This window comes from Scyliorhinus torazame, chromosome 8, assembly GCF_047496885.1.
Source record: "Scyliorhinus torazame isolate Kashiwa2021f chromosome 8, sScyTor2.1, whole genome shotgun sequence".
Lineage (NCBI taxonomy): Eukaryota > Metazoa > Chordata > Chondrichthyes > Carcharhiniformes > Scyliorhinidae > Scyliorhinus > Scyliorhinus torazame.
Window position 1 is genome coordinate 113,625,075 of NC_092714.1, and position 25,095 is coordinate 113,650,169.

At 49.5% G+C, this 25,095-nt stretch overlaps 1 protein-coding gene across 4 annotated transcripts in view; it reads left to right on the forward strand.

Annotated features, from left to right (window-relative positions):
* Positions 1-25,095, forward strand: part of LOC140428050 (galactosylgalactosylxylosylprotein 3-beta-glucuronosyltransferase 1-like) — a 185,179-nt gene that overhangs the window by 92,283 nt on the left and 67,801 nt on the right. For 3 of the 4 annotated variants that reach the window (XR_011948686.1, XM_072514046.1, XM_072514049.1), the window contains exon 2: positions 22,249-22,409. The exons of the other annotated variant lie outside the window; for it this stretch is intronic. Coding sequence is in view for 2 of the 3 variants with exons in the window: in XM_072514046.1 (XP_072370147.1) it covers positions 22,298-22,409 (112 nt within the window). In the remaining variant the exon portion in view is untranslated. The remainder of the gene's footprint in view (positions 1-22,248; positions 22,410-25,095) is intronic. 4 annotated transcript variants of the gene reach the window in all.

A 25,095-nucleotide genomic window follows, 5' to 3' on the forward strand; every position in this document is an offset into this window, starting at 1 on the left:
CCTAGACAGACACAAAATCACAGTAGACTATATACTCCATAGCTTTTAACATCTTGTCAGAATATGGAGATCACCTTCTCACCATATCTTGGGTAATGTTCTCCGGTCCCCCAGCACATGTTTCTCGGCATAGCGCTGCTTGCTGGCGGCAGGATTTTCTCTTCCCGCCACTTGTCAATGGGATTTCACGTTGGCGGAAACCCACGGCGGGGACGCACTGCCAGCAGAAAAAAGAATACCAATGGCTGAATAAAAGTTTCTATTAAGATAGATGATAAAAGACAAATTTCTTTTTATGTAGATCCTTTTATAATGTTAGGACATTCAAAGGTGATTTTGAACTTTTGAAGAAGTAGTGGCGGTTATAATACAGATTACTTTTCTACCAATCTATTTTGACAACAAAATTAGAAGCTGGCTGGAATTCCCTGGCCGTTAGGATTTTCTTTTCCTACCAGCAACGTATCCATGCCTGAGCGTTTCCCGGTGGCGTGGAGTGGCTTAAATGGGAAATCCCATTGACAAGCGACGGGAAGACGGTGAATGAGATTTTATGGATAAGTTATGATAAATAAATTAATAAATATAAGAACAGATTTTACATGGCCTCACATGTATCATTGGAAAATCATGCCTTTGCTGCTCATGAGTTTAATTCATTGATTTCATTTAGCCAAGGAACTTGGAAGATTTAACAGTTAGAATTATATGCTACACAATTCAATGAAGCAGTTCTTTAGAGTATTAAGTATGGAATTTGATGTCTTCTGTAATTAGAAATGGATGAACTGCTGGCTCTTCTCTGAGCGCCATTGTAATTTACAGAACACCATCTATAGGATGTTTGAAGCATCTGTTGGCATAAATCGGGCTCCTTCTCTTGCCATTCTGCAGCTGCACAGAAATATGGGGATCCTCCTCGCTCTTCATTCTATAGCTGGGGTTTTCTGCTTGTGAGCCAGGATCTCCCTCCCTATCATATAAATGGACTTTCAAAATAGCAGACAGGAAACAAGCTTGTAGTCAACTAGGATAATTTCCTGAATATTTCATATAATAGAATTTACAGTGCAGAAGGAGGCTATTCGGCCCATCGAGTCTGCACCGGCACTTGGACAGAGCACCCTACCCAGGGTCTACACCTCCACCCTGTCCCCATAACCCAGTAACCCCAACCAACACTAAGGGCAATTTTGAACACTAAGGGCAATTTAGCATGGCCAATCCACCTAACCTGCACATCTTTGGACTGTGGGAGGAAACCGGAGAACCCGGAAGAAACCCACGCACACACGGGGAGAATGTGCAGACTCCGCACAGACAGTGACCCAAGCTGGGAATCGAACCTGGGACCCTGGAGCTGTGAAGCAAACCTTGGACCCTGGAGCTGTGAAGCAATTGTGCTATCCACAATGCTACCGTTTGTACAACAGTCGCTGACCACTAAAGCTTGATGAGAACTATACTTTGGATAATAGTAACAGGATTCAAGCCTTGAGCTGATTTGCTTGTTCTCTATTATTGAGTGTGAGAATGAATTGAAATGTAAAAATGAAATGAGAAATGAAAATCGCTTATTGTCACAAGTAGGCTTCAAATGAAGTTACTGTGAAAAGCCCCTAGTCGCCACATTCCGGCGCCTGTTCGGGGATGCTGCTACAGGAATTGAACCCGCGCTGCTCGCCTGCCTCGGTCTACTTTAAAAGCCAGCTATTTAGCCCCGTGCTAAACAGGCCCTAATATTATTCATAGATGTAAAAAGATGCAGCAACCAATAATTTAGTGGCAAGTTTAGGAGCAGTATTAGATTATAACATTTAAAAAATAAATTGGGGGAAGACAAGGCCATGGGGTTAAAATCGTACAGCCTCCTTAAATGTGCTCACATGAGCTCCAAGTTATTTTAAAATTTGGAACTCAGTTCCTTATTTCTGGTGAAGTTCACGCTCTGTTGTAACACTCTGTTGCAGTGCCAGCCTTTTGAAGTTTATTTGGTGAGACAGTCCCAGGCTACACAGGGGACCCGCTCAGATGTCCCTGCCACAATTATGAGGTTTTTAGGATTATTATATTTTGGGACTGTAGCTTTAAATTTAGGGTAAATGAAGAGGGTTGTGTGATCTGTTCTGCAGTCTGCCTTTGAGATTAGCATGGTATGGGTTGAGTCTCCCAAAGTCCTGGAAAGGTGCTATGAGTTACAAGTTTTAAATGTTGTGCTGTACCTTATCAACTTGCTTCTAAAATGAAGGGGATTTGGGATTAAAGGTGCCCAATCAACCTAGATACAAGGTTAATGTGTTGCATGTCATCATGAGAAAGAAGGCAGAGGAAGCCTTTTTGTGATCAGAATGCAGGCTGCCCTACAAATCAATGAATATTACAGGCAGAGCAATTATGTGTGAACAGCAGAGAGAAAAGGCTATGTGACCTTGTAAGCTACCATGGCTGGATGTGGGAGGGCATCGGTATCGAGTTGAAGAGAAGCATCCTATAGCCTTCTATGGATACTGGGAGATTTGTCCTGGTATGGCAAGGGTAAAGAAGAAGAATTAGAACAGGCTTTACTATTGTGCTGGATTTGAGAAATTTTCTGAACTGAGGAAAATGCCTGGAGACAGTCATGCAAAATTACTATTCACTGAAATGAGGATTGGATAACCCATTGGAAGCTGGGAGCAAATGTGAACTGTTTGCTAAAGGGATTATAATACCATGAATAATACAATTGATGATACATATAAAAGGGGGATGTTCGTCTTTGCAATTTAAAGGTACAAGTTGCTAAAAAAACAAAATAGTGTTTAGAGAAGAGTGCTTTTTGTCATTTGTTACAGTAAAAGTTTTATTTCCTGATATCACAATGTGCCGGTCTTTCAGCTTTCAATTGGAAGTTAGAATTTCTTTTTAAATGTTATCAATCTCTATGGAGATGTAACATCCTTTTTATAGACTCAGTGGGACTTCGAGCTACCAAGGGCCTAAGATTAATTTGTGGCCTTGAGAGGGCTAAAACGGGAATGATTGTCATTGTAATAAGGAGATCATAGAATCATAGAATTTACAGTGCAGAAGGAGGCAATTCAGCCCATCGAGTCAGCACCGGCTCTTTAAAAGAGCACCCTACCCAAGCCCACACCTCAACCCTATCCCCATAACCCAGTAACCCCAACCAACACTAAGGGCAATTTTGGACGCTAAGGGCAATTTAGCATGGCCAATCCACCTAACCTGCACATCTTTGGACTGTGGGAGGAAACCGGAGCACCCAGAGGAAACCCACGCACACACAGGGAGAACGTGCAGATCCGCACAGACAGTGACCCAAGCCGGGAATCGAACCTGGGACACTGGAGCTGTGAAGCAATTGTGCTAACCTCTATGCTACCGTGCTGCCCGATGATTGTTCTCGGTTTGCAGTTTCTCCAGGGAGCAGGTGCCCGTTTTCTGCTCTCTGGCCATCTGCCCTGACGAGGCCCATTAATATTTCAGGACTTGGAAAGAGAAGAACAGCAGGTGCATCTGCCCTGCCCATACCATATTTGTTGTGGAGCAAATGCACTTTTTCTCACTGCCAATTGCATGAGCAGCCATTGGATGAGATATTACACAAAGGCCCTGCTGTTGCCTTAGGTGGGTATAAAAGAACACACAACTATTCAAAGAGGGGCAGGAGACTTCTCCCAATGTCCTGGCAAAGATTTACTGTAATGACCTGCATGGGACATACAGTATGGAGGTGATTTTTTTTTCCCCCCGTGCTCCTTGAGGAGTACGAGCTCCCCCATGAGGGGCAGGTAGGTAACCCATACTTGAATAAAAGGTGGGCCTGTCTGCCACCGACCAGCAGGAGCGGGTACCTGGTGAGATTCTACAGGTACTCATGTATATACTTATTGTAAAATAAATGTTGTTTACTTTCTGCATACTTTTGAATGACAATGCCTTTGTTTGGGCATTTGGATGCCTTTGACCCCATATGGAAACCTGGAATCAGTATGCAGAACAAATGCAGCATTTTTTCAGAGCCAATAATATCATAGAAAACGAGTACTGTAATATTGCTGACAGCCCGGAAAGCACATACATTTGGAGTATCTGGAGCCTCATGTTTCCGCCGGCGCCCGACCTGATGATGTTCGAACAGCACGTTGTATTGGTGGGATAGTATTTCAACCCAATCCCACCTGTGATCGTTCAACGATGCAGGTTCAATATGGCGGAGAGGCCCACTGCAGAATTTGTTTTGCGACTTTGAAAGATGGCCGAATATTGTGAGCACGGCAGTGTTTTAGTGGATATGCTCCATGACCATTTGCTCTGCAGGGTAAATGACAATGAAACTCAGAAGAAGCTTCTGGCAAAAGTTCTCTCACGTTTCAGCAAGTGCTACAAATGTCCCTTTCTCAAGAAAGCGCGACACAGAGCATTCAGGAGTAACAGAGTGTGGAAGTGAATGTTGTCTATGGCTGCCCCCATGTGCTGCCTCTATGTCTCAGAAGGAACACTGCAGCAATTCTAGCCTTTGGTCATGGGGCTAGGTGCCGCACACCATCCCAGGACTCCGCTGATAGTGATTCCGCCCACTGCGTGAAGTACTGACATTGCACCAGATGTAGACGCTGGCGGCAGGGGAGCCAATGCCCCAGGCACCGTAGTGATGATAGGCGTCGGCCCCGTGATGAGGCCTTGTATTTGGATAACCCGGAAGAGGCTGAGGATGAGGTCGCGATGCATCCCAATTATGTGTCGGCGTTCCGTATAGTCCCAGTTCGTATTCCAGTACAGGTCAATGGACATTTGCTCCGGATGGAGTTGGATACCAGAGCGGCTGTTTCTGTTGTCGTGCAACACACCTTTGAACAGATCAAGCAGGGAGTGACTACTTTGTCGGTGACGAACACGGCAGCTTGGTTGGCCATGAATAGAGGTGAACGTTTGCACGTTGTGGGGCCTACGTTTGCTCCAGTGATTTATGCCAATCAGTCTCTGCACCTTCCTCTCATCATGGTACAAGGAAATGGCCCTAGCTTGTTGGGCCATAATTGATTGCACCACTTGAAGATTGATTGGTGATATGTTTTTCAAGTGGAGACGGGAGGCTTACGCTTGGTACTGAGCAAGTTCACCTAAGTCTTTCCGCCGAGCCTCGGTACGATTAAGGGGCTGTGGCTACAATCCAGATGGACCTGGAGGCCCAACCCCGGTATTTCTCGTCCCACCCCTTATGCCATCGTTGGGAAGGTCGAGACCGAGCTTTGACAGTAGGAAAATTTGTGAATCATCTGGCTGCTGCGTTTTGCCAACTGGGCGACACCGGTGGTCCCGGTGCTGAAGCCGGATCGGACTGTTCACCTTTGTGGTGATTACAAATTAACGATGAACATGACTTCTCGGTTGGACCTTACCCTGTGCCCAGAAGAGAGGATCTATACGCTACGTTAGCTGGTGGATCAACGTTTACAAAGCTCAACATGAACAAAGCTTATTTCCAGCTACATTTGAATAAGGCTTTGAGGAAGTATGTGCCTATCAACACACACAAAGGTCTGTACGAATGCACCCAGCTTCCGTTTGGCGTGTCCTCGGTGTGTGCTGTATTTCTGCACGTGATGGAGGGCACCTTGCGCGGCTTGCCGTCTACCTCAATGACATTTGATCACAGGGGCCACGGGGAAGGAGCATCTATGGAATCTCGATGCGGCACCACAGAGGTTCCCCAAAGTATGGCGTCTGCCTGCACAGGGAGAAATGTGTCTTTCAGGCCAAAAAGGGTGTGCGTTTCGGCTACCGGGTCGATGGTGAAGGGCTACACACGGTAACAGATAAAGTACAGGTGATAAAGATGGTCCTCCCACCACGAGACGCCACTTTTTAGGCCTCTTCAATTGTTATGGCCGTTCATTCCAAACCTGGCTACTATCCTGGCCCCCCTTTCATTTGCTGCTGAAGATGTGCCATCCCTGGGTTTGGGGTGTGGCCAGACAACAGCCTTTAAGGAGGTAAAGCGCCACTTATCCTTTTTGAAACAGCTAAATCATTTGACGCTTCACCGTAAGTTATAGGAGCAGTCCGGTACCATCATCTGGGTGAGGGCTGTGACCTTTCAATCGTGTTTGCCTCCAGGACACTGACTGCTGCTGAGAAGAACTATGCGCATATTGAGAATGAGGGCCTGGCTGTGGTTTTTGGCATAAAACGTTTTCATCAATATGTCTATTGGTCCCCAATACATCTATGGTGCCATTTTATCATCGTAACTGACCATCAGCCGCTGCTCGGTCTATTTCCCGCCGATCGTATCTGCACGGATCGAGTGCTGGGCTTTGCTGTTGGCCTCGTATGAGTACCCTTTTGAACATTGTCCATGGACGCAAATTGCAAATGCGGACGAGTTGAGTCATCTACCTCTGCCAGTGGGGACCTGCCCACAATGGACCAAGTCATCGCGGTCCTCAACTTTATGACTCTTTGCCTGTGTCTGCTTCCTGTGTCCGCGAGTGGACGCAGCCCAATCCTGTGTTGGTTAAGGTACGTCTGTTGGTGTTGTACGGTGGGCATTGGCAACAGCTTCCAGGAGAGTTGAAGGCCTTTTCTTCCATGTTGTATGAACTAACCGTGGAGGACGGTATCCTCTTTGGGCACGAGGGTCGTCGTCCCTGAAAACGGGCACGCTTTGGTTTTGAAGGATCTTCATGCGGGGCATCCTGGAGTATCCAAGATGAAGATGTTGGCCAGAAACTAGGGCTGGATGTGGCTATCGAGCCGTTGGCCCAGAACTGCCTGTTTGTCGGGAATATTAGAAGCACCTTGCATTCCTGGGGCACTCTTGGGCTCGCATTCATGTGAATTTTGCTGGATATTTTGGGGGCTCTTTCTGATCATGCTGGACTCCCACTCAAAGTGGCTGGATGTCCACCAGATGACATCCATCACGTCCCAAGCGACCATAGAGTGCCCATGTACTTTTTCGGTCCATGGCATACCCAAGGTGATCATCATTGATAATGGAGCCTTGTTTACGAGCAAAGAGTTTGCCACTTTTGCAAAGCGCAATGGGATTCGCCCCTTATCATCCAATGTCAAATAGTTCAGCCGAAATAGCCAGATAGACAGTAAAAAGGGGGCTAAAGAAGCAGACTGTGGGCTCGATGGATTCCTAGCAAGGTTCCTGTTTTCGTACATCACGGAGTGGTGACGGAGGTGGCCCAACCGAGCTGCTAATGGATCAGTAGCTTCAGACAATGTTTGCTGGTGCCGGGCATTGGCACAGAGGTGCACCATTGCCAAGAATTGCAAGGAGTTGCCCGGCTCATCGTCGACCACTTCGACACTTCGTACCTGATGACCTGGTCTACGTTCGTAACTCTGCTGAAGGGGCTCAATGGCTCTCTGGGATTATTGTCCATCAATTGGGCCCTGCGTCTTGCCAAGTTTGTGTTTGAGGGCAGCTTATGCGGCGACACCTGGATCATACCCACACCCGGCGGTCTCTTCATCAGGTGCTGCGGAGGATCTCTTCTTCGGATCCTCCAGTTCCGTTGCCGGTACATCCTGCTGCGATACCTTAATTTTCCCACAATGCAGACAGCCTGACATCCTCTCCTTAGACTCACGGAGATCCAAACATGTGGAATCTCCACCACCATCGGCTGATAATTCGCCCAGGCATTCTAACCGTAAACCCCGTTTGCCGGCAAGGTACATGCCAGCCAATCGTGCCGCTCAACTCGACAGCAATCAGCTGGAGACGAAATGTCTTCGTCATCCGACTGCTGCAAGTGCTGCACCAGTTTCTTCTTCTTCTTCTTCTTTGTCAATGATTTTTGCAACATCGTCGTCTTCTCCTCATCATTGTCCTTTGAGCGGGTTTCGGACTTTGCGGGGAAGGAATGTAATAACCTTTATGGGACATATTGTTTTCCCCGTGCTCCTTTAGGAGTACGAGCTCCCCCGCTAGGGCCGGGATAGTTTACTCGAACTTGTGTAAAAGGTCGGCCAGTCTGGAACCAATCGACAGGAGAGAGTGTCTGGTGAGATTCTTCTAGTACTCTAGTATATAATTGTTGTAAAATAAATGTTGTTTACTTTCTGCTTAATTTGGACTCCCCGTGCCTTTATTTACCATCAACCAACATCACTGAAACAGGTGATTTTCTCAATGCCTATGAGAGCTTGTCAAGTACTCACATTTAACTCACCTCCTGGCTCCCCAAAGCCTATCCACCATTTGCAAGGCTCAAGCCAGGAGTGCGATGGGATACTCACCACTTGCCTGGATGAGTGCAACTCCAACAACACTTAAGGAGCTCAACACCATCTAGGGCAAAGCAACCCATATACCAATTTAAACATTCACTCCCTCTGCCACCAATGAACAGTGATAGCAATGTAAGCCATATACAGTGGGTGGGATTCTCCGCCTGTGGGATGCTCCGTTTTGCCAGCAGCCTGGAGGTTTCCCGACAATGTGGGGCTGCCCCACAATGGGAAACCCCATTTCATAGAAACATATAAAATTATGAAGGGAATAGATAGGATAAATGCAGGGAGGTTGTTTCCACTGGCGGGTGAAAGCAGAACTAGGGGGCATAGCCTCAAAATAAGGGGAAGTAGATTTAGGACTGAGCTTAGGAGTAACTTCTTCACCCAAAGGGTTGTGCATCTATGGAATTCCCTGTCCAGTGGAGCAGTTGAGGCTGCTTCATGAAATGTTTTCAAGATAAAGATAGATCGTTTTTTGAAGAGTAAAGGAGTAAAGGGTTATGGTGTTCGGGCAGGAAAGTGGAGCTGAGTCCACAAAAGATCAGCCATGATCTCATTGAATGGCGGAGTAGGCTCAAAGGGCCAGATGGCCTACTCCTTCTCATAGTTCTTATGTTCTTATTGACCGACCAGTGTAATGGAGCATCCCGCCGGCGGGGTGAAGCAGAAATGTGGCCTCCGTCCCGCCGAAGATGTCTGAAGCAACTCACCAAAGCTTTTTCAACATGTCCTTCCAAACCCACAACCTCTACCACCTAGAAAATGCATGGAACAAGACCACCTATACGTTCCCCTCCAAGTTACCATCCTGACTTGGAAATATATTGCCGTTCCTTCACAGTCGCTGGGTCAAAATCCTGGAACTCCCTCCCTAATAGCACTGTGGGTGTACCTACATCGCATAGGTTACACGGTTCAAGAAGGCAACTCACCACCACCATCTCAAGAACAAATAGGATGGGTAATAAATGACCTTGCCAACGAAGTGCACATCCTGCAAATGAATTAAAAGAGCATTGGCTGCCATATTTCCCACAATGCAATACTGAGATTAAATTTGAACAGTAAGAAGTCTCACAACACGAGGTAAAAGTCCAACAGGTTTGTTTCAAACACTAGCTTTCGGAGCACTGCTCCTTCCTCAGGTGAAGGAAGGAGCCTCACCTGAGGAAGGAGCAGTGCTCCGAAAGCTAGTGTTTGAAACAAACCTGTTGGACTTTAACCTGGTGTTGTAAGACTTCTTACTGTGCTCACCCCAGTCCAACGCCGGCATCTCCACATCATTAAATTTGAAGCAAGTGCTTCATTGGCTGTGGATGAAACATTTTGTAGCATGCTGAGAAACATAAATATGTGTTGTTTTCTTCTTCCTTGTTGCAGGTAAATACAGCATTTCCTACTTGGCCATTGGATTCTCAGTTATTTAGGATGTTTCTGCCAGACAAAAACTTACAATACTTGTATGGATAAAGATGTCATTTTCTCCATAAGTTAATTTCCCTATGTCTTTATTAAATTCTCCTATTTAATTTGACAATAATGCAAAAGGTTTGTTCACTTTTTTTTAAACAAAGAATGTGCTGGTAGATGCATCCTGGAGTGTCTTGCAAGTTTTCAACCCTCTTGATACAGTGTTATGTTTAATTTCAAATATTTCCTCCCTTATTGTCACCAGCTTTTAACTTGGTCACAATCCACAATCAGCAAGTTGTTTGTGCTGAAGTGTTAATACCCAAAGTAGTGCAAGCTTTACCAGTTAATATCAGGTAATTACCAGGTAGCCATCACAAAGGAGAAAGTGCTAGAGAAACTAAGAGGTCTAAAAATTGATAAATCTCCGGGCCCAGATGGACTACATCCTAGAGTTCCAAAGGAGATAGCTAAAGAAATAGTGGAGGCGTTAGTTATGATCTTTCAAAAGTCACTGGAGTCAGGGAAAGTCCCAGAGGATTGGAAAATCGCTGTTGTAACCCCCCTGTTCAAGAAGGGAACAAGGAAAAAGATGGAAAATTATAGGCCAATTAGCCTAACCTCGGTTGTTGGCAAGATTCTAGAATCCATTGTTAAGGATGAGATTTCTAAATTCTTGGAAGTGCAGGGTCAGATTAGGACAAGTCAGCATGGATTTAGTAAGGAGGGGTCGTGCCTGACAAACCTGTTAGAGTTCTTTGAAGAGATAACAAATAGGTTAGACCAAGGAGAGCCAATGGATGTTATTTATCTTGACCTCCAAAAGGCCTTTGATAAGGTGCCTCACGGGAGACTGCTGAGTAAAATAAGGGCCCATGGTATTCGAGGCAAGGTACTAACATGGATTGACGATTGGCTGTCAGGCAGAAGGCAGAGAGTTGGGATAAAAGGTTCTTTTTCGGAATGGCAACCGGTGACGAGTGGTGTCCCGCAGGGTTCAGTGTTGGGGCCACAGCTGTTCTCTTTATATATTAACGATCTAGATGACGGGACTGGGGGCATTCTGGCTAAGTTTGCCGATGATACAAAGATAGGTGGAGGGGCAGGTAGTATGGAGGAGGTGGGGAGGCTGCAGAAAGATTTCGACAGTTTAGGAGAGTGGTCCAAGAAATGGCTGATGAAATTCAACGTGGGCAAGTGCGAGGTCTTGCACTTTGGAAAAAAGAATAGAGGCATGGACTATTTTCTAAACGGTGACAAAATTCATAATGCTGAAGTGCAAAGGGACTTGGGAGTCCTAGTCCAGGATTCTCTAAAGGTAAACTTGCAGGTTGAGTCCGTAATTAAGAAAGCAAATGCAATGTTGTCATTCATCTCAAGAGGCTTGGAATATAAAAGCAGGGATGTACTTCTAAGCTTTATAAAGCATTAGTTAGGCCCCATTTAGAATACTGTGAGCAATTTTGGGCCCCACACCTCAGGAAGGACATACTGGCACTGGAGCGGGTCCAGCGGAGATTCACACGGATGATCCCAGGAATGGTAGGCCTAACATACGATGAACGTCTGAGGATCCTGGGATTATATTCATTGGAGTTTAGGAGGTTGAGGGGAGATCTAATAGAAACTTACAAGATAATGAATGGCTTAGATAGGATGAATGTAGGGAAGTTGTTTCCATTAGCAGGGGAGACTAGGACCCGGGGGCACAGCCTTAGAATAAAAGGGAGTCACTTTAGAACAGAGATGAGGAGAAATTTCTTCAGCCAGAGAGTGGTGGGTCTGTGGAATTCATTGCCACAGAGGGCGGTGGAGGCCGGGACGTTGAGTGTCTTTAAGACAGAAGTTGATAAATTTTTGATTTCTCGAGGAATTAAGGGCTATGGAGAGAGAGCGGGTAAATGGAGTTGAAATCAGCCATGATTGAATGGTGGAGTGGACTCGATGGGATGAATGGCCTTACTTCCGCTCCTATGTCTTATGGTCTTATGGTCTTATATCAATGGCTGCACCAATGGCATTGCAACAAGCACCAAAGGCAGTCTTTTTATATCAGGTGTAAATCTTTAAAGAGTTACTTGCCTGGGAAAAATATATTGGCTTGGAATTAAATTTATTTACATTATATATATACCTTGTGTGTATTGTAATTTTCTGCTTAATAATAAGCTTTGAATTATAGAATCAAATAGCACAGACGAAGGCCTTATGGTCTATCAAGGGCTGGATTCTCCAATTTCCAGACTATGCCCGGAGGATCCGTGGCGTTTTACGTGGGAAAAATCACCGTGGCCCAGCACTGATCCTCCGACCGGTGAGGGGCTAGCAGCCGCGCCGCATAAACCGCACGGCCTTCCCGATATAAACGCCTGGAGAATTGCCGGGTCCGTGGCCGTGCATGCGCACGACGATGACCTGAAGCGGTCGCGCTGTACAACATGGCGCCAGACGTGCACAGACCCGACCTGCCAGATAGTGTCTCCCCAGCCAGCAGCACAGCTTCCGCCTGACTGATGGCAGCGCTGGACACAGACCGCAGCCGCTACGCCGGGTTCCCGACCGCTGAGACCACACATACCCGGCGCGATGAGGAACTCAGCCCATCGGTGGCGGAGCATCGGGGAGGGCCTTCAGGTAACATCCTGAGGCCGTCACAACAACATGCGGTGCCTCCTCCTGCCGTTTTGGAGGGGGTGGAGCATCCGAAAACAGGGCGCCACCCCCAATTCCATCGTAAAAAGGGATTCTCCATCGATCGCCGATTTCGAAATCGGCATCGAAGAATGGAGTATTCCACCTCATATCTACACCAGGGGCTGGACGCTCTACTTTCGGGATTCTCCATTGCGCCAGCAGCGCACCCACGCCCGGAGATTTCCCGACAGTGTGGAGCTGCCCATAATGGGATAACCACATTAGCCGGCTGGTGAGATGGAGAATCCCGCCACCGGCGGGGTCGCGTCTAGTGTGGCAGGGCAGGGAATCCTGCCTCAGGTCTTTGAAAAGGTCCCACCCCTTTGCTATTTTCCCATTATTTTTCATTTTATTCCTCTTTAAGGATCTATCCAATTCGCTTTTGGAAGTTAATATTTAATCTGCTCATATTGGCACATTGCAGATCACAACTCACTGCATAAGAAAAAAACCTGTCATGTCACCAGGCTACATTATCAATTATCTAAAACCTTGTCTTCTGGTTACTGGAAATAGTCTCTCCTTATTTACTATCAAAACAATTCTTTAGGCAATGAACAATTCTGAGGTACTTAACTATTATTTCATGTCAGTAATCTTAATATTGTAACTAAACATTCATTTCAAACATGTTTAACAGTTTTAGGATATTCTTTATCTCCATTCCATCGATTTCTATAATCTGTACCTTCTTGAGTATCTTTTCACTCTTTTGGTTTTTATTTCAAATCACTGTTCAGTAGCACCATTTATTCAATCTTAGTTTGATTTCTTTTTTGTCGCTGATTTTACTTTCAAACACCAACATCCCATGTTACTGTTATTTTTGCATTGTGCTCTGTAAGTCTGAAAATGCTATTAATGAAACAAAATTGGCCTTAATCCCTCAAACATTTTTGTTGTTTTATCAATTGTATCAATGGCTGGTATTCTCAGATCATTGTGATTCACTTTCCCGCTGGCAGCGCATCCTCGCCAGTGGGTTTTGCATCAGCTTGGGGTGGTCACAATGGGAAATCCCATTGACAGGCAGCACATCCCCGCCAGCAAATGGCGCGCCACCAACATACACGTGGCTGGCGGACCGGATAATCTCACCCAATACCTCTCAATGCTGAAGGAGAAGGTGTTCAGAGGGTTCTGTGGTTACTGTGGTACTGATGGGTAGATCACTGACACTATCAGAACTGTGGTGAGTGAACGTGACCAGGATCTTAGATGGAACAGGAAGAGTAACAGTAAAAATCTCAGCGAGTGATTTTCAGGACTGGGATTGCACTGGATCCACTAGGTTTCTGCTCCATTTGGTTATGCTGAAGTTTCGGCCTGGAATAGAGGAAGTCCGAGCCCAGGCTATTCCTGAAATTTCACCCGACATATCAATACGACCTTGAATGGTTTTGATGCCCGCTAAGAAGGTGGATGGTCCACTGAAAGCCCCAGCAGTGAAGAATCCAGTGGAATTTGATACCTTTGCAGTTCACAATTCCTCTTCAGTTTGATCGTGTCTCTGGAATTGGCAACTGATATGAGACAGATGTGTTGTGTATGTGTGCGTGTGAATGTTGCATGTGCATGTGTGAGTAGTGTGTGCATTGTGCATGTGTGAGTAGTGTGTGTGTTATGCATGTATGTGCTGTGCATGTGTGACTAGTGTGTGCAGTGCATGTGTGACTAGTGTGTGTTGTGCATGTGTGAGTATGTGTGTTGTGCATGTGTGAGTAGTGTGTATTGTGCATGTGTGAGTAGTGTGTGTTGTGCATGTGTGAGTAGTGTGTGTTGTGCATGTGTAAGTAGTGTCTGAGTTGTGCATGTGAGTAGTGTGTGGTGTATGTGTTGAGTTTATCAGATGTAAAGTGCAGTGTAAAATACAGTATAAAGTGCAGTGTAACGTACAGTGTAGATAATTAATGGACATGATGCAGTTAAGTCATATGAATCAGTTCCATCAGGGACGCATTGGAATATTACAATTGTTGGTATGAAACAAAATGAATGATGTGAGTAATATTTGAATGATCTGAGCGTAGTATCTGAATTCACAGATAGGTTCGCAGTTTGTAACTTACTCAACTGAAGTACTGTTTGATGGGTTATTTTATGTTAATTTAGTACCTGATAAGTTCCAGGGTTGTAATATTCACCATTACTAACTATTACCATTTTCTAAAACCGAGCAATTCTGTCAATTTGACCGTGTTGAACAGTATTGATGATAAAAGTAATCGGGTAACTCTCCTCACAGAAAGGACTGATATAAACTGGTGATAATGTATGATCACATCTCATTACCTTGTCTGTAATCTTTACAGAGGCAATCTCCTTCTTGAGTTCTCCGCTCAAAGGCATGTTCAACACGCAGCGTCACAATCTCCACCATGGGTAGTGCATGGACACAGGACCCGAATCCACCTCAGCCGGAGTAGGGATTGAAGCCCATGCTGTTGGCACCAATCTGATCCACACCAACCGTCCATCAACTGAGCTAACCGGTCTCACAAAGAGTCAGAGTTGCTATGAAAACATATTCTTTTACATGAATGTTGTAGCCTGGAACTATGGAGAGTGATGGTAGAAGCTCCAATTTCTTTCCATCACATGGCTGACCAGGAATCTCTCCCACTCTTCCCACTTGCCATTGGTTTATGCTGGAAGGATGTATTAGTTGGTACTTGACCTATTTGGCCATGTTATCAATGCACTTTCCTCGACCATCAAGACCTGGGGCGTCATTCTCCGACCCCCCAGAGGGTCGGAGAATGGCCGTTGGCCGCCGTGAATCCCGCCCCCGCCGGTTGCCGAAGTCTCCGAAGGGAGAAAAGTCGGCGGGGCGTTAATGGCGCCGCTGCCGCGGAGAATGTCACGGGTCTGCGCAAGGCAGCCGATTTTCGGCCTGCCGATATTCTCCCTTCCGGATGGGCCGAAGTCCCGTCGACGTGATGACCGTTCACGTCGACGTGAATCAAACCTCCTTTTCATCGGCGTGACCCGGTGCTCCAGGCTCACGCCGACCAGCGTGGAGGTGAGTGACGGCCTGGGGGGTTGGCTCTGGGCAGGAAATGGCGTGGCCGCAGTCTGATTGCGTGAGGAGAGGTGTGTCTCGGGTTGTGTGTGTGCGGCGGGGGGGGGTTAGAGTAGGCTGGGCTCCGGGGGAGTGCTGGGAGGGGGTCCGTGCCGGGGTGGAGGTTGGGGGTTGGGTGGGGGTCCGTGCTGGGGTGGAGGTTGGGGGGGGTCCGTGCCGGGGTGGAGGTTGGGGGGGGGGGTCCGTGCCGGGGTGGAGGTTGGGGGTTGGGGGGGGTCCGTGCTGGGGTGGAGGTTGGGGGGGGTCTGTGCCGGGGTGGAGGTTGGGGGGGGGTCCGTTCTCGGGTGGAGGTTGGGGGGGGGTCCGTGCTGGGGTGGAGGTTGGGGGGGGGTCCGTGCTGGGGTGGAGGTTGGGGGGGTCCGTGCTGGGGTGGAGGTTGGGGGGGGGTCCGTGCCGGGGTGGAGGTTGGGGGTTGGGGGGGGGGGTCCGTGCTGAGGTGGAGGTTGGGGGGGGGGTCCGTGCCGAGGAGGGGGATGGGAGGGCAAGTGAGTTGGTCCACCTGGCCAGGTGCCAGCCTCCAACAGTTGGACCCATGCGGTCCATACCACCTGGCTGGGGGGAGGAGGGGATATGGGCAATGATGACATGTCGTCGTTCCCCTCCCCCCCACCAGGCCGTCATGTTTTCAGATCATCCAGCGATGTTGGCCGCCGTGGTGGCAGCCGCTCATGTCTATGTTGCCCTGGATGAGGAGGAGGAGGAGGAGCGTGCCAGAGAGGTGGCACGCAGAGGGGCAGGCGGCAGCCGCCCAGGCTGGAGGGACACCTGACCGACAGGACGAGGAGGGGGAGTAGGACGTCGCGGCCCCACGGCAACGGAGGCACCCGAGGGCGCCCCGTGTGTACCGGCCCCAGCAGTCATACCAGGACCTCACGGACCGGGAATGCAGGATGAGCCGGGAAACCGTGGCACACATCTGCCGCCTGCTGGCACACCTGTCACCGCGTGGCACTGGCGGGGGACACCCTCTCCCCATGTCCGTCAAGGTTACGGTGGCCCTGAACTTTTATGCAACGGGGTCATTCCAGGCACCGAGTGGGGACCTGTCCGGCATATCGCAGACATCGGTGCATCCGGGCAGTGACAGATGCCCTATATGCCATGGCGCACCGCTACACCCGCTTCCCCGTGGACCGGGCCAGCCAAGATGCCCGGGCCGTGGGCTTCTCTGCCGTTGCCGGGTTCCCCATGGTCCAGGGCGCGATCGATGGGATGCACGTCGCCGTGTGGCCACCTGCAGATAACAGGGCCGTGTTCACTAATAGGAAGGGGACCTATTCGATGAACGTACAGGTGGTCTGCGACCACGGCATGATGATCCTGCACGTCTGCGCCCGTCACCCAGGCAGTGTACACGACTCATTCGTGTTGTCGCGGTCATCCATCCCCGGCATGTACGAGGGACGCCATCCCCGGCTGAGGGGCTGGTTGCTGGGCGACAGGGGCTACCCATTGCGATCGTGGCTGATGACGCCTATACGGAGGCCACGCAATGAGGCGGAGAACCGCTACAATGATGCCCATGTAGCGACAAGGGGAGTGATCGAGAGGTGCTTTGGCATGCTGAAGATGCGTTTCAGGTGCCTGGACCTCTCTGGGGGCGCCCTCCAGTATCGGTCAGATAGGGTCGGCCGCATCATTGTGGTGTGCTGCGTCCTGCACAACATAGCCCAGCAGAGGGGCGATGTGCCGCAGGCAGAGGAGGGCGGAGTGGAGGAGCAGCAGGAAGAGGCCCAGTCCTCCCCAGATGAGGGGGATGGGGGCAATGGTCAGGGCAGACGGGGTAGACACAGGCGGGTGGCTGTCCACCGTTACCGGCTGGCCCAGCGGGCACGGGACAGACTGATAGACGCCCGCTTCACTGACTAGATGGGCGTGGGAATCGGGTAGTATGGCCACAGACCGCACACCATGGCAACAGCCGACCACCCACACCCCCCACCCATCCACCCACCCAGCACCCTCACCCCCCTCCCCACCCACCCCACCCGCATGCACACCACCCCCCCCCCCCCCCCCCCATTGCCGATCCACCTGCGGCACAACGGGCCGGGCTCACACAGTTGCGGGTGGACGCGTGTCTATCGCAGGCCATGGAGGATGATGACAACCCGCCCTGCGATGAGCTCCTGGCTCTACATCGTTGGACTATGTCTGACCCATGGCCACAGTACCACCATCCACCCGGACCATCCCTGCATGCGGCTGTGACACTGCAGCGCACGGTCCCGTCCTCTGCCCGGGGGATGTTGATGGCGGCCCAGGGGGAAGGGGGCAGACTCACCTGGGGCTGAGGTAAGACCACCCCTCACACACACACTTGCGCTCAACGTACATGACACCCCCGCACACTTTGGACAGAGCACAAAGGCAGCTTCTGTAGGTGTAACATTCACTTTAATAACGAAAGGAGTTCATGCACGTGCCCTAGCCCCTAAAGCTCATCTGTGCCCTGCACCCGTGCCAACTTACTCAGTGTCTAATTGTTTGGCCTTACGGGCCCTTTGACTACGTCTACGTGGTTCCCCAGACGGTACAGCAGAACTGGAGGTGGACTCCTGTGATTCCTGCCCTCTGACACTGGATCCCTTTGGCGGCCGTTTCCTGGGGCGTCCTGGCCTAGATGGGCCAGGCTGCGGCCCGGGCGACTGGGATGGCGAGCTGCCAGCCTGTCCTGCCCGTTGCCCACCCGATGCACCTGGGACGGAAGGGGGGGAGTCCGAGGTGTCGCGGTGTACCGGGACCTCCCCTACAGAGGGAGCCGGGACGGACCACAGCACCTCCTCCTCCATCGGGGTGCCCGATGGCCCCCAGGCCTCTACATGGGTGGGGGATGCGAACGGACTGGCCATCCGACGCCCCCCCGACATCTGGCGCTGTCAGTCCTGGAGGCCCGTGCTGGTATCGACAGGGGTCTGCAGGTTTGCAGCCATGGAGCCCAGGGTGTTGGCAAACCCTGTCTGTGACAGTGCGACACCGGCTCGCACATGGCCACTGGCGCCGATGCCCTCAGCGATGGCCTGCAGAGACTGGGCCATGGCCTGCTGAGACTGGGCCATGGCCTGCTGAGACTGGGCCATGGCCTGCAGAGACTGGGCTATGGCGTTGAGCGCCTCTGCCAACTGGCGCTGGCACTGGCTCATGGCCTCCTGTGAGAGGGCAGCCATTTCCTGGGCCGCAGACGCCGCCTGCACGGAAGGCCCCAGGCCTCGCAAACCGTTCCCCATGTCTGACACCGTCGCACCCATTGCCTCCACCGCGGACGCCACCCGTGCGGTGTCAGCCTGGGTGGCACGCATGACCGGCACCACTCCCAGCTCCTGGACGCGGGTGGACTCCTCCACCTGCGACCGCAGCCGCCGCAAGCCGCCCGTCACCCTCTTCGCTCGTCTCCGGGTCGGTGGTTGCATCGGATCTATGTGTGGGTGTGGTAACTGCAGGAACCCGGGATCCATCTGGGCGGCAGATGTTCGCTTGGGCTGTGCTGCCCTCCGACCGCCCGGTCCCTCTGCTGCTCCTACCTCCACCTGCTGTACCGGGACGGCTGTGTTGTGCGCACCAGTGAGTGTACCAGACGCCTCATCACTAAAGTGCCCAACCGTGGTGAGTGTTTCTGCGATGGTGGAGGGTGTTGGTGACAGCAGTGGCGTTGTGTCGTGCTCTTCGTCCCACTCTGACTCCATGGCACTTTGGGGTGGGGGTTCGTCTCCACCCATCCACTCTGACTCACTGTCTGGTATTTCGTCTTCCTGGGTAGTGCTGTCCCGGGTAGGGGTGTCCTGGGTAGTGCTGTCCCGGGTAGGGGTGTCCTGGGTAGTGGTGTCCTGGGTAGTGGTGTCCTGGGTAGTGGTCTCCTGGCTCGGGTGTGACGGGGGCCTGTGGCTGCCCCCCTCATCGCTGGGTGGTCGCTCCCGCACGTGACGGGGGTGTCGTCTCCCTGTTGCTCCAGGTCTCTCCGTCTCCCGTGGTGTGCGAGGGGCATCCTGCGGGCGTCGCATGCTGGAGGGTGCGGGTCTCTCCGTCTCCCGTGGTCTCCGAGGGGCATCCTGCGGACGTCGCATGCTGGAGGGTGCGGGTCTCTCCGTCTCCTGTGGTCTCCGAGGGGCATCCTGCGGGCGTCGCATGCTGGAGGGTGCGGGTCTCTCCGTCTCCTGTGGTCTCCGAGGGGCATCCTGCAGGCGTCGCATGCTGGAGGGTGCGGGTCTCTCCGTCTCCTGTGGTCTCCGAGGGGCATCCTGCGGGCGGTCTGCATCTGCGGGGTTGGGTGCCTGGACGTTTGGTCCTGCGATACACAATGAAGCATGCATGGTTAGACATCAGGCAGTGATCAGGTGATACGGGGGAGGGGGATATAGGGGAGGGGGGATATGGGGACGGGTTGTCGGTGGCTCACTCGCTAGTACGCCCCCGACCTCTGCATCAGCAACCTCCCGGTCCTCAGGTCCGCCAGCCAGTTCCTGGGCCCTTTCCTCGTGTACGGTCAGTGGCCTCTCATCAGCGGGCCCTCCTCCAGTCCTCACATGCTCCCTATTGTTGTGTGCGCGCTTCTCCTGGGGGGGGGCAGGGGTAAAAGGCAACAGTGTTAGGCAGGTATATGAATGCACGCCATCGGTTGCGCGTGCATTGCAGAGGTTAAGGTTAGGGCTGGATTCACTTGGGGATATGGGGGATCTGGGGGAGGGGGGATCTGGGGGTTATGGGGGAGGGAGGATATGGGGGATATGGGGGAGGGGGGATATGGGGGAGGGGGGATATGGGGGAGGGGGGGATATGGGGAGGGGGGATATGGGGGATATGGGGGAGGGGGGGATATGGGGAGGGGGGATATGGGGGAGGCTCACCCTGCCTGCTCTGACGAGGTCGTTCACCTTCTTGTGGCACTGGGTGCCTGTCCGTGGTGTCAGGGCCACAGCGGTGACGGCCGCTGCCACTTCCCTCCACAGACGCCGGCTGTGGCGTGGGGCAACTCTGCGGCCGTGCCCGGGATACAGGGCGTCCCTCCTCTGCTCCACCGCGTCCAGGAGCGCCTCCACATCGCGTGACTCAAACCTCGGGGCTGAGCGACGGCCAGCCATCCAGTCGGGTGTTGCGGTCGGGTGTTCCGGTCGGGTGGGGGGGAGCAGCGCGGCCTTATGAGCCGTCACGCCGTGCAGCGCGTATGACGCTGCATGGCGTGAACCACTGCGCAAGCGCGGATCCCGTTACGTCGCTGCTAGCCCATTTCGGGCCGGAGACTATCGACCCATTTTTCCGACGTGACGCAAGTCGGATTTGCGCCGTTTTTTGCGCCGATCGGCGGACTTTCCGCCGATAACGGAGAATTTTGCCCCTGGAGTGGAACTTGCACCCAAAGATTTTGGCTCAGAGGCAGGCATACAGTGCACTGGACCTCAATACCTCCTCATCAGAGGCCTTAGCCCTTTCCTTTTCAAATAAATGTGTTAACACTCAGCGGCATTCACACTTTTGAGATAGAAATTTGTGCCAATAGGTTCTGCCACAGGAAGGTGAGAACATAACCTAGTGTGAGAGTTAAGTGCAGTATTAACAGAATTCTTCACCATTGGAGGAGCCATCTTTTGGATAAGACTTAAACTGAGGATTCATCTGTCATTTCAAAAGGACTTGTCATGGCTCTATTAGAAGAAATGAAGGTGGGTTCTCCTCAGTGTCCTGGCCAAAAGCCTCAACAGCATCAGGAAATGGTGATCTGGTGAATTATTTCATTGCAGTTTATGGGAGATCATGGTCTACCAATTGGCTGTTTGATTTGATTTGATTTATTGTCACGTGTACCAAGGTACAGGTAAATTATTGTTCTGTGTACAGTCCAGACAGATCGTTCCATACATGAAAAAACATAGGACATACGATGCATATTCAATGTATCGTATATTCAATGTATCAATGTATCGGTAGCACAGTGGTTAGCATTGTTGCTTCACAGCTCCAGGGTCCCAGGTTCGATTCCCGGCTTGGGTCACTGTCTGTGCGGAGTCTGCACGTTCTCCCCGTGTCTGCGTGGGTTTTACTCCGGGTGCTCCGGTTTCCTCCCACAAGTCCTGAAAGACGTGCTGTTAGATAATTTGGACATTCTAAATTCTCCCTCTGTGTACCCGAACAGGTTGCGGGAGTGTGGCGACGAGGGACTTTTTACAGTAACTTCATTGCAGTGTTAATGTAAGCCTACCTGTGACAATAAAGATTATAATTATTATAAATACATAGGCACAGACATCAGGTGAAGCATACAGAGTGTAGTACTACACAGAAGAGAAGATGTGTGAAGAGATCAGTTCAGCCCATAAGAGGGTTATGCAGGAGTCTGGTAACAACGGGGAAGAAGCTTTTCTTTAACCGTTAGTGCATGTTCTCAGACTTTTGTATCTTCTGCCCGATGGAAGAGAGACTAACCTGGCAGGGAGGGGTCTTTGCCCGCTTTCCCAAAGCAGCGGGAAGTGTAGACAGAGTCAATGGATGGTTGCACTTTCCTATATTACAAAAGTGATAACATTATAAAAGTGCCTAATTTAAGTATTTTGAAATGTCCTGAGGTTGTGAAGTGTACTATATCGATCCAAGTTATTTCTTTAAAATATACATACAAATCTGATTTGAACACGCTAAAGTTTTGTACACATTATTGCACGGCATAGGTTTTAGGTTTATAATTACATTTTTGCAAATATAGAGTTAGGATTTTCACCATGTTTCGTATCACTGAATGTACACATTCAAATACAAATGTTTCCTCCTTTCAGATCAATTCTGGTAATGTTTCCTTTCTCTTACATTGAAAGGTACGAATGAAGCAATGAGGCACTTTTCCTACTGTGAGTTCACAACAATATGCCAAGACGAAGGAACCTTCTCACTGCAATCCTCATTGTTTTACCCTGGACCATACTCCTAAACATCTGGCACCAGAACTCAGGGGGTTTCTACCTGGCCATTCAGAGAAGTAGGTGATTCTTCATGCCTCTGTATCTCTTTAGAGATTTCAGTAGTAATGAGTGAAGGACTTCATGTTCCTGGTCAATATTTTGTAGAAAATATTTTGAATTTACTCTTTGAAATAAACTAGGCAATCAAGTGTCAGCTAGCTGACCAGCTAGTCACATAGCAACTATTTTCCTGAATGCACAAAGCCTTATCCACCAGCTGCGTAAATCAAGAAAATCCAGTGTTGTATAAGTTTCTGAAGAAAAATCAATGGCAATGCATCTGCAATTTCCAGAGATGCACTGATCTCTTTGGCTGTACTCATCTTTTCCTTCAGAATATCTGCCAGTCAGTGCTGTCATTTACATGGAAAACGCTTTCATTTTGTGGAGGTCTCAAACTACCAACATGTTGGGGTATCATGTCTTCTGGTCTTTGTAAAACACCTGTACGTAATACACTGGTCCTCACATTTAGGGAGCTTCAAAGACTGTCTGAACGAAATGTACACAATGCACAACTTATAATCCCACATATACAACAGTTCCTTGTCTGATTTTATCACCCGAGATGACCTCTGCATTGGTATCAGGTAAAAATGTAATGACCCCTAGATGTTGATCTATTCAGTGAAAGAAATGTGCCTGTTTAAAAAGTCATGCCAGTTACTCACTGCACTGACAGTGCCTCACTGACACAACGGAGCCAGATTTTTGGGTAAATATTTTATACCTTGAAGGAAACACATCTGAACCTGTGCTGTTCAGGAGGAGCACTGCAATTGAGAAACACGAGGAAAAATATTTATTTCAGGGAAGTTCATACTTTAACTTCGGAGGTAATGGGCAGGATTGTCCCAGCCAGGAAGAGGCAGGGTCTGCAACTTAGGGATTCAGAAGTCCCAGAAATCGAAGTCAGGTTAAAATCCCGGTGTGATGTCCCATCCTCTAAATGCTTCAGCCTGGCCTTGGGAGAGCTTACCTCATTGTAGCCCCTCAGATGCTGCAGCAGTACCTCCAGGTAAGTTTGGGAGACCTGGCATACAGCCTTCCCAGCCCTTCTCTCTATTCCTGTGATTGCTGCAGTCTCAGAAACCTAAATACCAGTGAACCTTTGTAACTCAAGTTGTACTCCCTTTAATTGGAAATCCTTCCGTTGATAGAATGGGTACATTACTCAGCCCACCCACCTTAATTATCTGTGGATCCCTGAGGCAGGGTGATATGTAGTTGCTCTGGGGAAAGAGCAATAGCTGGGTGCACAAATCAGTGAGTCAGGTTGCAGATCTGAAAATGCTTCCAGCGTTCCAGCAAGTTCTAAGGTGAGAAGATTCCACCTACTAATGCTGCTAATGTCAAATGTGGAGACAATTGATCATTTAATATCTTAAATCAATTGTTTCTCAAATTCAGTGGCGTCAGTGTGTACATGATAATGCGAGTTCTGGTCCAAAATTCCTTTTAACAATGTAGCCTTGGTTATCTTCCCATCCCTGGGGAGGTGTACTTTTCCTAGCATAGCTAAACATTTGGGCAGACAAGCTTGAAAAATACCTTTCCGAACACAGTTCACCTATAGCAGGAGACATGGGGAGATGTTTCTCTTTAGCATCCAGATGTAAAACCTCAGCGGGACAAAAGCACATATCATAAACTTGGGCACAAACTGCAATTTTGCAGAGATTATATTGAATATACAGTGTGTGAACAGGCCATTTGACATAACTAGCCTGTGTTGGTGTTTACACCCAACATGAACCTCCTTTCATTACAATAACCCCAGATCGCAGCCTTTCAGTATATCTATTATCATTTTCTTACGTATTTGCCTAATTCCCGTCTGAAAATATGAAAGATATTCACTTTAACCATTTGCTGTCGTAATGAGATCCACATTCTAAGAGCTCTCGGTGCAAAGAAATTGCACTCTATTTCCCAATTGGATTTATTACTTTACATTTAAGGTTCCTAGTTTCAGATTTTCCCACAGGTGGAAACATTTCCTCCATGTTTACCTTCGCCAACCCATTCATTTTTTTAAGACCTCAATCAGATCACTTCTAAGCCTTCTCCTTTCTAAAGAAAAAGTCCTCGACCTGTTCAAACCTGTGCCTTTTTAGTTCTGTTAGCATCCTAGTAAATCTATTTTACACTTTCTCCTGTGCTTCTATGTCCTTTCACTTTTTTCTTGGTCATCCATTGAGGCAAAGATGACCATGTTCGTCATCTGGGTGGTTGGTAGTTTTTTGGTGGGTACGTCAGTGACAGCTCAGACCAATTTGTGCTTGGATGATTCTGCTGCAGATAGGATACGATACCGCAGAGGACTGGGTTTGTGACGAGCTACTAGTGCGGGATTTTCGCCTCTTGCATTTTCTCTTTGCCTCTCATAAGCACTTGCCTCTGTAGGAGGCCGCACTGTTGTTAATTTGGTTGTGCCAGGTGCAGAAATCCTGGGTGAGCTTCTCACTGGACTGTAAGTTGATACTAAAACTCCTAAGTGATGCCTTCAGAGTGTCTTTGTAAAGCTTCCTTTGACCACCATGAAAGCACACCCCGGACTCAAACTCTCCATAGAAAATATACTTTGCTAAGCCAGTGTCAGGCATTCTGGCTACATGGCCAGCGCAACTCAGTTATGACTGCCTCAATATGGTGTGGGCGCTGGGCATGCCAGCTCAGTGTCTGGTATTTTGTTCTGCCATC